General features: G+C 39.2%; 1 protein-coding gene across 2 annotated transcripts in view; it reads right to left on the reverse strand.

Annotated features, from left to right (window-relative positions):
• BMPER (BMP binding endothelial regulator) overlaps positions 1-14,381 on the reverse strand; it is a 280,186-nt gene that overhangs the window by 119,118 nt on the left and 146,687 nt on the right. For both annotated transcript variants that reach the window (XM_053553841.1, XM_053553840.1), the window contains exons 7-8: positions 12,206-12,305; positions 6,717-6,826 (exon numbers count right to left, since the gene is read on the reverse strand). In XM_053553841.1, the coding sequence (XP_053409816.1) occupies positions 6,717-6,826; positions 12,206-12,305 (210 nt within the window). The remainder of the gene's footprint in view (positions 1-6,716; positions 6,827-12,205; positions 12,306-14,381) is intronic.

Below are 14,381 nucleotides of genomic sequence, written 5' to 3' on the forward strand. Positions count from 1 at the left end.
TCTGCGAAATTCTTAGTGGAAAAGCAAAGTCTAAGGACAGAGGCTAAGGCAAAAAGAAGGAGTTGTTATATGTTTAACAGAGGATAACACAATGACAGAAGGAAGGGGCCTCAGGAAAACATTTTCAGGTTTAGGGATTACTGTGTTCAGTACTTAAGGGAACAGACAATTCAGCCCTGACACAGTCACTCCCTGAAATGGTGCATGCTACTTAGCAAAGCAGGCACCCTCCCAGACCTCCACAGAGCTGCACTGGGACCCGTGATTGGCACCCTCCCACCTCTGGAAGAGCTACACCAGGACCCATGATTGGCACCCTCCTAGACCCCAGTAAGAGGTGCGCCGGGACCTCTACCACACCCACCAGGCCTCCCCATGCCCTGACGAGGAATTCCGGGAGCCGTGCAACAGGGCGTACTCCCTCCTTTACCCAGCCTGCCTCCACACCCGCCCGGCTCATCTGGCCAGAGACTCTGGCACCTGCATACCCTCAGGAGCCCTCTCTGCCTCTGAACGGAGTCCTTCTCCTGGCCAGACACTGTGGGAGCCTTGAGCCCTCTGTGCCAAAGTCACTGGGCGCCAGGCACTCCCAGAACCTTGTGCACCAGCTCCGCCCTGTTGCTGGATCTGGGGGTGTCACACTCTGGAGCTGCTCCCACAACCAGAACTCCTCAGAAGAGCTACACAGGGTCACTGTCTACAAAGAACAATACAGTGATCCCCCCCAGGATCTAATCTCGGAGAGACACCATGCCAAATCTGAGGATGGCCAGAGGCAACGGTGAAAAACAATCATGAGACGAAATCAAAGGAAAAACTCTACCAATATGAATAATCAGAGTAGATCAACTCCCCCAAGGATCAATGGGGCAGACACAGCACAAGATCCCATGCACAAACAAATAGCTGAGATGTCAGAAATTGAATTCAGAATCTGGATAGCAAATAAAATCGAATTAGAATTCCAAGCAATAACCCAAAAGATGTCTCAAGAATTCAACGAATTCAAAGACCAAATGATCAAAGATTTTGACACATTGAGACAAGAAGTTGCAGCCCTCAAAGATCTGAAGAACACAGTAGAATCCCTCAGTAACAAAATAGAGCAAGCAGAAGAAAGGATTTCTGACATTGAAGACAAAGCTTTCGAATGCTCCCAAACTCTCAGAGAGGAAGAGAAATGGAGGGCAAAAACAGATCACTCTCTCAGAGAGCTCTGGGATAATTCTATGAATACCAATATTCGTCTTATAGGGATCCCCGCAACTGATGAAGTGGCTTCACAAGCCACAGAGTCTCTTCTCCATGAGATTATGAAAGAGAACTTTGCAGACATTCCAAGAGATTCTGAATTTCAGATAGCTGACAGTCATAACTCCAGTACGACTCAACCTGAATAAGACATCCCCCAGACACATCATAATCAATTTCACTAAAGTTAATATGAAGGAGAAAATTTTGAAAGCAGCCAGACGAAAGATAACCATTACCTACAAGGGGAAGAATATCAGAATAACTGCAGATCTCTCTACTGAAACTTTTCAAGCTAGAAGAGGATGATCATTGACTTTTAATCTGCTAAAACAAAATAAGTTTCAAACCAGGATCCTGTACCCAGCTAAACTGAGTTTCATTTATGATGGAGAAATTAAATACTTCAATGACATTCACATGTTGAAGAAATTTGCCACAGCTAAACCAGCTCTCCAGGATATTCTCAGACCTATCCTCCATAAAGACCAGCATAATCCTCCACCACAAAAGTAAACCCACCCAGAAAATTTTGATTAAATTCTAACTTCCACAGTTGCAAAAAGATTAAAAATGTCCACCGCACTCTCGAAAGGCTTATCAATATTCTCAATTAATGTGAATGGTTTAAATTGTCCTCTAAAGAGGCACAGGTTGGCTGACTGGATACAAAAACTCAAGCCAGATATCTGCTGCATACAAGAATCTCATCTTACATTAAAAGACAAATATAGACTCAAGGTGAAGAGATGGTCATCTATACTCCAGGCAAATGAAAAGCAGAAAAAAAGCAGGCGTTGCAATCCTATTCGCAGATGCAATAGGCTTTAAACCAACCAAAATAAGGAAGGATAAGGATGGACACTTCATATTTGTTAAAGGTAATACTCAATATGATGAGAGTTCAATCATTAACATTTATCCACCCAACCACAATGCACCTCAATTTATAACAGAAACTCTAATGGACATGAGCAATTTGATTTCCTCCAGTTCCATAGTAGTTGGAGATTTTAATACCCCTTTAGCAGGGCTGGATAGATCCTCCAAAAAGAAGCTAAGCAAAGAAATCTTAGATTTAAACTTAACCATTCAACATCTGGACTTAACAGACATCTACAGAACATTTCATCCCAACAAAACTGAATATACATTCTTCATATCAGCCCACGGAACATACTCCAAAATTGACCACATCCTTGGCCACAAATCTAACCTCAGCAAATTTTAAAAAATAGAAATTATCCCTTGCATTTTCTCAGACCATCATGGAATAAAAGTTGAACTCAATAACAACAGGAATCTGCATACCCATACAAGAACATGGAAGCTAAATAACCTTATACTGAAGTATAGATGGGTTATAGATGAGATTAAGAGGGAAATCACCAAATTTTTGTAAGAAAACAACAATGAAGAAATGAATTATCAGAACCTCTGGGATACTGCAAAGGCAGTCCTAAGAGGGAAATTTATAGCACTGCAAGCCTTCCTAAAGAAAACAGAAAGAGAGGAAGTTAATAACTTAATGGGACATCTCAAGCAACTGGAGAAGGAAGAACATTCCAACCCCAAACCCAGCAGAAGAAAAGAAATAACCAAAATCAGAGCAAAATTAAATGAAATTGAAAACAAAAGAATTATACAACAGATCAATGAATCCAAAAGTTGGTTTTTTGAAAAGATCAATAGAATAGATAAACCTTTGGCCAACCTAACCAGAAAAAAAGAGTAAAATCTTAACTTCATCAATCAGAAATGGTAAAGATGAAATAACAACAGACCCCTCAGAAATTCAAAAAATCCTTAATGAATATCACAAGAAACTTCCTTTCAGAAATATGAAAATCTGAAAGAAATTGACCAATATTTGGAAGTACGCCACCTACCAAGACTTAGCCAGAATGAAGTGGAAATATTGAACAAGCCTATATCAAGTTCTGAAATAGCATCAACTATACAAAATCTCCCTAAAAAGAAAAGCCCAGGATCAGATGGCTTTACATCAGAATTCTACCAAACCTTTAAAGAAGAATTATATTATACCTATATAATACCTATATTACTAAACCTCTTCCAAAATATAGAAAAAGAAGGAGTATTACCCAACACATTCTACGAAGCAAATATCACCTTGATCCCCAAACCAGGGAAAGACCCAACAAGAAAAGAAAATTATAGACCAATATCACTAATGAATATTGAGGCTAAAATACTCAATAAGATCCTAACAAACAGAATCCAACAACACATCAAAAAAATTATACACCATGACCAAGTGGGATTTATCCCAGGCTCTCAAGTCTGGTTCAATATACATAAATCTATAAATGTAATTCAGCACATAAACTAAAAAATAAAGACCATATGATTCTCTCAATTGATGCAGAAAAAGCTTTTGATAATCTCCAGCATCCCTTCATGATCAGAACACTTAAGAAAATTGGTATAGAAGGGACATTTCTTAAACTAATAGAGGCCATCTACAGCCAATCCACAGCCAATATCGTATTGAATGGTGTTAAATTGAAATCATTTCCACTTAGATCAGGAACCAGGCAAGGCTGCCCATTGTCTCCATTGCTCTTTAACATTGTAATGGAAGTTTTAGCCATTGCAATTAGGGAAGAAAAGGTGATCAAGGGTATCCACATAGGGTCAGAAGAGATCAAACTCACTCTTTGCAGATGACATGATCGTATATCTGGAAAACACTAGGGATTCTACTACAAAACTTCTAGAAGTGATCAAGGAATACAGCAATGTCTCAGACTATAAAATCAACACCCATAAATCTGTAGCCTTTATATATACCAATAATACCCAAGCCGAAAAAACAGTCAAGGACTCTATTCCTTTCACAGTAGTGCCAAAGAAGATGAAATATTTCGGAGTTTATCTAACAAAGGACATGAAAGATCTCTATAAATAGCACTATGAAACTTTAAGAAAAGAAATAGCTGAAGATGTTAACAAATGGAAAAACATACCATGCTCATGGCTGGGAAGAATCAACATCGTTAAAATGTCTGCACTACGCAAAGCAATATATAATTTTAATGCAATTCCTATTGTCATATTTTAAAGATCTTGAAAAAATAATACTTCATTTTATATGGAATCAGAAAAAACCTCGAATAGCCAAAACATTACTCAGCAATAAAAACAAAGCAGGAGGAATCATGCTACCAGACATGAGACTGTACTATAAATCGATAATGATCAAAACAACATGGTACTGGCACAAAAACAGAGAAGTAGATGTCTGGAACAGAATAGAGAACCAAGAGATGAATCCAGCTACTTACCGTTATTTGATCTTTGACAAGCCAACTAAAAACATTCAGTGGGGAAAAGATTCCCTATTTAACAAATGGTTCTGGGTGAACTGGCTGGAGATCTGTAGAAGACTGAAACTGGACCCATACCTTTTACCATTAACTAAGATAGACTCTCACTGGATTAAAGATTTAAACTTAAGACATGAAACTATAAAAATACTTGAAGAAAGTGCAGGGAAAACTCTTGAAGGAATCGGCCTGGGTGAAATATTTTATGAGGAGGACTCCCCAGGCAATTGAAGCAGTATCAAAAATACATTACTGGGACCTGATCAAACTAAAAAGCTTCTGCACAGCCAAGAACATAGTAAGTAAAGCAAGCAGACAGCCCCCAGAATGGGAGAAAATATTTGCAGGTTATACCTAATAAAGGCTTAATAACCAGAATTCACAGAGAACTCAAATGTATTAGCAAGAAAAGAACAAGTGATCCCATCTCAGGGTGGGCAAAGGACTTCAAGAGAAACTTTTCTAAAGAAGACAGACGCACGATCTACAGACACATGAAAAAAGCTCATCGTCCTTAATCATCAGAGAAATGCAAATCCAAACTACTTTGAGATATCACCTAACCCCAGTACGAGTAGCCCACATAACAAAATCCCAAAACCAGAGATGTTGGCATTGATGCAGAGAAAAGGACACACTTATACACTGCTGGTGAGAATGCACACTAATACATTCCTTTTGGAAGGATGTTTGGAGAATACTTAGAGATCTAAAAATAGACCTGCCATTTGATCCTATAATTCCTTTACTAGGTATATACCCAGAAGACCCAAAAATCACAATAGAACAAAGACATCTGTACCAGAATGTTTATTGCAGCCCAATTCATAATTGCTAAGTCATGGAAGAAGGCCAAGTGCCCATCGACCCACGAATGGACTAGCAAATTGTGGTACATGTATACCATGGAATATTATGCAGCCTTAAAAAAAGATGGAGACTTTACCTCTTTCATGCTTACATGGATGGAGCTAGAACATATTCTTCTTAGTAAAGTATCTCAAGAATGGAAGAAAAAGTATCCAATGTACTCAGCGGTACTATGAAGCTAATTTATATCTTCCATATGAAGGCTATAACCCAACTATAGCACAAGAATATGCGGAAAGGGCCAAGGGAGGGGAAGGGAGGGGGGACGTTATGGTGGAGGGAGGGTAATGGGTGGGGCCACACGTATGGTGCATCTTTGAATGGGTACAAGTGAAACCCACTAAATGCAGAATACAAATGTCTACATACAATAACTAAGAAAATGCTACTTAGCAAAGCATGCCTCAAGCCATGAGGAACTGCTGAACTCTAATCCTAGCTACTGACTCATACCTGACACTGAAGAAAGATCCTCTCTTTCCCTCTCTAGGCCTTTAACTATTAAACAAAACAACAATAACCATTATGACCAAAATGTATTTTAAAACTGGTGTCATACAAATGGGATTCATTAGCTCACTAATGAATAACATAAAGTCCTCTATGATAAGAGCTTCTTTTTTTGGTTTCAAAAATAGACCACTGCATAAGTGCAGTCTATGAATGTGTTATGTGTGCCTTTTAAAATTCTGGAGCTGTAGTTAGCTGAAATTCTTCCTTAGCCAGTAATTAGACTTCTGGTTGCCTTTGGAAAAAAACTGAGCAATGCCTCAAGTAAGACATGGCACAGTGAACAACATATAAATACTCCCTTTCCAAACTACCAGGTTTATCTTTGTGATGAACTGCAAATCCAGGCCTTTCTTTTCTCATGAATGTGATTAAAGCCATTTTTACTGCCAGGTGTGTTTCAGAATTCATCTTGGAAAAGTAGAGCCAGGGAGTTGAGCCAGGGAATTCAGCCACATGCAGTTAGTTGTCTGATTTTGAAAATCCTCAGAAAAGCCTTTCAGAGTTTGGTTTTCACCATCAGAAGCTCACTTGTGTGTCCCTAAAAGACAGTGATTTTTACTTAGGGTCCTCTGTATGAACTTCTTTATGACCTTAAGTAACATAACATTACTTGTAAAATAGCATCAATAATATCTCCCACCAAAAAATAACACACCATCACCTTTAGCTATGTTAAAACTAAAACTCAAATTCCTACCACTGTTGGACTACAGCCTTTCAGAGCCACCTTACCCTGCAGGAACATGCTGTGCAGTTATCGTAAAGAAATGAAGATCCATTGTCATAAACGTCACTCCGAAAGAGGCAGCTCCCAAAAGGAAGGTCAAACACTTTCCTCTGACCTAGAGGGAAGAGATGACACAGTTGAGATGGCACAGTTTAAGTAAGACAGAACCAGAGATGTCCCATTTTGGTATCAGCAATCACATCACAGGACTGTTAAACATTCCCACTATATCAGGTAAGGGAAACCCCCTGTACAAAAATAGAACCTTAGGTCAGATGTGCCCAGTGGCTCTCCAGAGGTCATCAATTCAGAGAATCATTCTTATAAAGAATTTGACTCTACAATGAACTTTTAAAGTTCAACAAATCTACTATGTGTCTACTATAGTAAACCAAAATAATAAAGACATAAGCCTCCCTCATGAAGCTCACTGTCTAGTGGGAAGGCAAACTGTAAAAGAAAGATCATTTCAATACTTTGGTATGGTAACTTCTGGAAAGAAGCCATCCTGGAAACTGTGACAACAGAGAGTCAGAAAAGATGTTGTGGAAGACGTAACATAAGAGATGCATGTTAAAGACCAAGTGAAATTATTGTATCTAAAAACTGGATATTGGTAGAGAGGGTGGGTGAAGGTATAAGGAGTCAAGATATCCCAAGGACTAGAATGAGCAAGAAGAAAAACTAATGAAATACTACCACTATTGGCTAAATGTCTGTGTCCCTACAAAATTCCTATGTTTAAATCTAATCACTGATACGATGGTATCAGGAGATGGGGCCTTTGAGGCATGATTAGGACAAGGGAGCAAAGCCCTCAGGAATTAGAATAATGCCTTTATTTAACAAGGTCCCAGAGAGACCCCGTCATTCCTTTCATCACAGCAAGAAGAACTCATCTATGAGACAGAACATGGATCCTCATTGGATACCAAATCTGCCAACACCTTGATCTTGAACTTATCCACCTTGGAACTATGAAAAATAAATTTCTATTGTTTAAAAGCTATATAGTTTATGGTATTTTGTTAGAGCAACATGAACAGACTAAAATCGCATTTCAGTTAAGAAATTACATAAGGAGGGACACTAACTCAAAGTGAGTAGAAGCAGAATGCGACTCTCCAGGTTAAGTGTCCAGGCTTTCATAGGCAGTACCATCTCTGTACAATTAGCCTGGTATTCCCTGACTTGAGGCTTGTATTGGCAACCACAGGGGCAATCCCAAATAAACAGTATTAATTCAATTTTCTCCTTTCTTGTAGTATTTCAGTTTCTACTCTTTAAAACACATTAAAATGTCTCTAAAATTTTACTTTAATTAAGGACCAAGTTAAAAAGTCAAAGATCCATGTTTACCAGTCAAATCTCCATTCATACTCCTTTTTTTCTTGTGAAAAGATTAATAGCAATCTTTATCAGTAGACCTGATGAAATGCTGAAAATACCTACAAAGACATACTAAATGTTGTTCTCAGAATTACAGTTGTCAGAATTTCTATTAGCAAGAGTCAAGAAAAAAATGCTATCTTCTTAACAGAGTCAATCTCAAGGCCAGGATACAGTCTAGATGCAGAACCAAATCACCAGTTTGATTCTCACCACAAGGAGCAAATGCACTGGTGCTCAAAGACAACAGTGACTTATGATTGAGATCCCACCTTGGGACTCCCCTGTGACCTTGAGCATGTATGATTTCTCCAGCCCTCTTGGACTTTGCTCATAAATAAAATGGCATCAACAATGCTACTCACCATATCACCACCTTTCTCCAGTGTTAATATCAAAGTATACAACCAAAAATTCTGTCATGATAAGGCAAATTTATCATAATGATTGATAATATCTCAACTAATACAGGTGTTCTTATATGCATACCCAGGTCCTGGGTTACTTGAACTTCCTGAGAATTTACAGAATAAATTAGAAGATTATCTGCAAAATTTAAAAAAAATTCATCCTTTCCCTAAATATTCCTCTAGGGCAGTAGTTCTCAACCTTCCTAATGCCGTGGTCCTTTAATACAGTTCCTGTGGGTTGCGACTCACAGGTTGAAAACTGCTGCTCTAGGGAACCCCTCTAGGATTATCCTGAAATGTCAGAAAACTCTGTGCAGCCTGACTCACATGGACTTGGCCCATCCCGTTGTGATCACTTCTGTACAATCACACATTAATTTTAGGACATTATAGTATGAGAAAAATCCCTAAGCAGTTAATTATTTTTTTGTTTCCTCTTGGAAACAAAGATGAAGTCAGTTTTCACTACTTTAAATATTCTCCTTTTATCAATCCATCAGAGACATACTTCTACTCTTTAAGAATTAAAAATAGCAGGCCAGGCACGGTAGCTCATGCCTGTAATCCTAGCACTCTGGGAGGCCGAGGCAGGTGAATTGCTTGAGTTGGTGAGTTCAAAGCCAGCCTGAACAAGAGTGAGACCCTGTCTCTAAAACTAGCCAGGCATTGTAATGGGAGTCTATAGTCCCAGCTACTTGAGAGGCTGAGGCAAAAGGATCACTTGAGCCCAAGAGTTTGAGGTTGCTGTGAGCTATGATGCCCACAGTACTCTACTAAGAGAGACAAAGTGAGACTGTCTCAAAATAAATAAATTAATTAATTAATTAAAAATAGCTGTGCCTTAGTTGATTTTTTGTGTGTGATAACATGGTTTGCCTTTTTATCATCTTTTAGCTATATATTCCTCATGTAGTTTGCAAGTGACCTCAAATCCTTTCTAGCAAAAGGCAGTGGACAAATAAATACATAGTCACGGAGCTCTACACAGATCAGACGCTTCCTTCTCCATCAATCAAAATACACCATCTTCATGGCTGAGCACCACATTGCCTCTGCAGAGGGCCTTTCCCCTCTCTGAAGAAATGATTCCTCCGTGTGTTTCCACAGCCTGCTGCTTTCGCTACCATCATAATACTCAATATTGTTGTAAGGGTGGCTGGCTGGCTAGATCTATCAATCAACTGATTTTTTAATCAACTGATAAATTTTTCAACATGTTTATCCTCCTAAACAAATGTGACCGGTGGCTTAAATCATCCCTCACTAAATTGTACACTTTTCCTAAAATTGTGGATACAAAGCTTTTAGCACAGAGCATGACACTTATTACATCCCTCTAATAAGTGGCAGGTAAGTATTCTCTTTATTTGAGGTGATGTAATTCAAATCTGCTGGGCTATGTCATTCTGAGAGGTATGCTGGGTGCTGTTTTGTGTACACTGATCTCTGATGAGTTCTTTATTGAACATGAGGAGAGCAAAAAAGGAATGTTGTAATGCAAAAGGCAGAGGTACATCATGTGGATAAATCCTGGTCAAGGGAAACGTTAAGAGCAAATCAGCACTCACTCAGCCAAAGATCTAATTAGATGAAGATTTCAGACTCAAGAAAGCATCCTCATGTTTGCTTTTTTTCTTTTTGTCTTTTTTTGTTGTTGTTGTTTGTTTGTATGTGAGTATATGTTTCTTTTTACCCCCAAAGGACATAAACTCTTCCTTTCATCCCAAAGTCATCATGGCCCAACATAAGATAAAACTTTCAAGGGAGTGGTTCAGAGACTGTACAACCTGATTAAAGCCATGTGCACATCTTTCTTCTGGGTTTTAACCCAACCAAAAAGATCTAATTTGGAGGAATTATAATTTTCAAGTTTCTCAAAACTTAGTGTTTCTTTTATAGCCTGTTTTATGACCACAAATGAACAGAAAAACCTGCGTTCAATACAATAGCCATTGCTCATGTGGGAAACTTTTGAGCTGATACTGGCTTCAAAGCACTAATCAAACCTGCTTATCTTTGGGGCCAGGCCTAACTGCCACCTCCTCTGGGAGCACCTCCCCATTTAGATGGGCCATAGCTCCCCATTTAGATGGGCCATAGCTTCCACATGACATGCAATGCAATGATTTGTGCCACCCAAGCTGGCTAATTTTATCACACACTGGCAACCCAAGAAGCACACGTCTAAGTGGTAATATCTTTAATCAGGAGAGTCTAAACAATTCTCCTTCATTCTATTTCATATTTACTTTGAAAGTGTGCGTGTATACATGTAACGGGAAGGCAAACATTATTAGATGAAGTTAGCAGTAAAATTCATCAAAGAGAAGAAAACAGTCTTAGTTTAACAAAATAGTTTTATTTGCCAATTTGGTCTTTAAAAAAATGTCTACAGAGTATAGCTATTAGTAGTTTTGAAACAAAAAAATAAATCAACAGGATGCTTTTAGAGTTGGAGAAAGTGAACATTGAAAGGAAGGAGAGAGGATTCAAGGCAAGACCTGAGCAGTAACTGATGGGAAACTGAAGTTCAATTAGAAGAGATAATCAGTGAATTGCTCCCATAGCAAAGCAACTAAGACCCTTTAAGAGCAAGGGACCTTAACATTGCATTTTATCTTGTTCTCCGAGCTTTTTTGTAAAATTATCACCCTCATGGACTCCAGACTTTCAGTAAAATCTGCTGCATAAGCCTGGATTCAATGGCACCATAGCACGTGAAAAAAATGAGGGGAGAGGTCCCTAGAAGGACAGAATGATATTTTAAAAAGAATAGAACAGAGATCAAGAGAAACAGCAGCAGTAGAAACACTAAGACAGAGGAGATTATGGAATATATTAGCCCCAGAAATCATTAAGAAGCTGGCATGTGAGTTAGTCAAAAAAATTCTCATGCTCTAGAGACTCCCCATCACTGACTGTCCCCTTTCAGTTGGCAATGTACATTCTGCCCTCCTGTGTCACCAGGGAAGGAGAGCTGCAGAGGCTTAGCGCACAGGCTCAGGGGTCATGCAGACTCATGTGGAGATGCCAAATCCATAACTGATTGCTTGTGCCGCCTTCTAGGGATCCACCTTCTACACAGCACAATAACACTCATAATAGCACCTGTATCACACGTAAGTATTGCACATTTAGTACCTGCATTTCACAGATTCTTGAGACAGTTAAATGAGAAAAAGCATGTAAAGTGTTTCCCACAGTGCCTAAGATTTATTAAGTGTACAGTAAGAAAAAGCTCATACTCTCTTTTTGTCAGATGTTACTCCTTGATTGATTCTTTCCAAAACTTATTTTTAAGACATGTTATCCTCCTGAATATTTCCATAAGTCACACTCATCTATATTCCTCCATGTGTTCATTTCAAATGCCTTTTATGTTCCTACCAATAGTCCTAGGCCAAATCAAAAGTAATTTCTTCAATATTCTTTTTACACAAGAAGGCATTTTCTCCATGTCATCTGGTATACCGGGTTATAGACACAGGGAGACAAGAGAAGCTCCTGTAGAGGCCTCAGGTAAGAGCCAAGCCCTGTATACACCTTCTTCTCATTTAACTAGAAGGAGTGGTGTCTACAACAAGACCTGAAATGGGACAACTCAAGAACCACAAGATAACAATGTAGATAAACACTCTCAGCAGAAACTCCTAAAAGAAATTACATTGTTCTTTAATCTGAAAATAGTCACTCACCCAAACATTTGGGGCAGCACTGTCCTGGGGGTATGTGACTAAGGTGCTTGGGACAGGAGAGAATGGGACAAACTTCTCTCACACACTGTGTCCTGCCTCCCTAAGAAAAGAGAGAAAAAAAAGCACATTTAGAAAAGTAAGCGCATATAGACTGTACAACCGAGATTCCTGAAACAAACCTAAGGCTCTTCCCTAGAATTAGGTTCCTGGGCCGACTGCGCAGGGCACAGAATTTCTCCCAAGCATCCTTTGATCTTCCCTATGAGCCACACAGTCACAAGTGCACAAGAAACCATCCTGATCAAGAGGGTTACAGACAGCATCACTTTCCTAACCCCTGCCCGCCACCACCTTATTTTTTGCCTTTTTCTTTTTCAGAACCAGCTTTGGAATAGTTCTAGGGTAACCAACTGTCCCAATTTCCCTGGAATTTGAGTCTTTCAGTACCAAAACCATGAAATTGACCTTCAAACCAGGATGAGTTGGCCACCCTACTAGGCCACTGCCTCTCTTCCCATCCCAGTAAGTGAGCATCTAATCAGACTCCTCCTCCTCTTTCAGAACCCTTCTCCTTCTGTAGGTTCTGCAGACATCTTCCTCTAGGAAGCTTCTCTTTCTGTCAACAGTTAGAAGGTGTTGCTAGACTAGCTCCATGAGATTCCAGCTAGAAAGAGTGGCTCTTCTTCTGAAAAAGGGAAATAGTGAAAGTCCACATTCAGAAGAACCATTTTGCAGAATTTACCAAGCTGACCAAATGTGTTTCCATTAATCATAATTGGTACTGGAAGAACTGGCAATGCCTCAGAGGCCTATGGAAGTCGTTCTGACACTCATTACTCCCCTTTCTTAGCCTACAGAATGAAGGGATGGATGCTGGAGAGTGAGAGGTCCCTCTTTTCTCTGCCCATCAGATCTTGCTACTCTCTGGAATGCAAAGACATACCCAATAGACCCCTCTCCTAACCCTCTCCAGAGGCACCTGCTTTTCCAGCCTTGTGAAATTGTAAGTGTATATTCAGAAAGCTGAGCAGAAAAAAGAAAAATTACTTTCTAGTCAATTTACATTCAACAAACTTGCAAGGATGATGGAAAAACTATTCTGGGCAGTATGAGTTCCCATGAAACTTTATGAATAATTAAGGATTTTTTTTCTTCAGAAAAATCAGTAAATTTAGTAAATAGATCACTAGGTGAATGGAATTTCAATGGATCAGCTCCTTGGGGATTTGAGCTAGAAACCAAACCAGTTGACCATCAGGTACTCCTTGCCTTGAGCACATAATTTATATCTCGAGAGGCCTCAGGAAATGAAGAACTCAGGGCACAAAGAGCCTTGGCATCCTCCCATTCCCCATTCCTCAAGATTCGACTTGAGGAATTTCCTCACACTTTCCACACCACTCTCGCATTAACAGCAGACGTTAGCCTCAGCCGTCCATCGGATCCTGCTCATTCCCGTCCCAGCATACTGCTTTCGCCCACTGCTTCTGTTTTCTTTTCCTGTTCTCGCTATTTTTATTATTACAGTTTGTTTTTTAGTGGTGAAGATGGATGACAGGGGGAGGGCATATTGTATGTCTTTTTAAATATTTGTTATTTTTAAGCCTCTTTAATGTTGGACTCTTCCCCAAACCAATAGAAAACATAACACAAATACCACAAAAAGCTCTTCTGTTGTTTTTACATTATTTCCAGATCAGCAAGAATCACTAAAAATCTCCCAAGAATTCCAAGCTGTTCTGAGATTCCTCACTCAACTCTGCATAATCTTAAATTTAGGGGCCTTTCATCAGACTTCAGAGGTATGTAACCTAAGTCTCAGCCGGACCCTGAGGTCAGTCCCAACTTACACACAGAATACAAAAGTCAAATCTGGAGGAAGGACGCAAAGATATTGCCCCTAGCTTTTCATTTCAAAGAAAATCCTCTGTGAGGAACATCCTAAAATCCAAATCCAAATCCATTTCTTCCAGTTGCCTGTGTCTTGGCTTCTCTTGGGTGCACAGAGAATGCATTCTTTTCATGATATTCTCTGTTCTTGTTGAATCAGCATCTATTTTTCAAGCATATTTTAAAATTAAAATTTTAAAAATAATCGCATAATTACAAAAGAGTTAACTTGTCCAACACTCTGGGAAGCTGGCAAAAGATTACGTGTAGTCTAATAATTTTCCTT

The sequence above is a fragment of the Nycticebus coucang genome, chromosome 11 (genome assembly GCF_027406575.1).
Source record: "Nycticebus coucang isolate mNycCou1 chromosome 11, mNycCou1.pri, whole genome shotgun sequence".
Taxonomy (NCBI): Eukaryota; Metazoa; Chordata; class Mammalia; order Primates; family Lorisidae; genus Nycticebus; species Nycticebus coucang.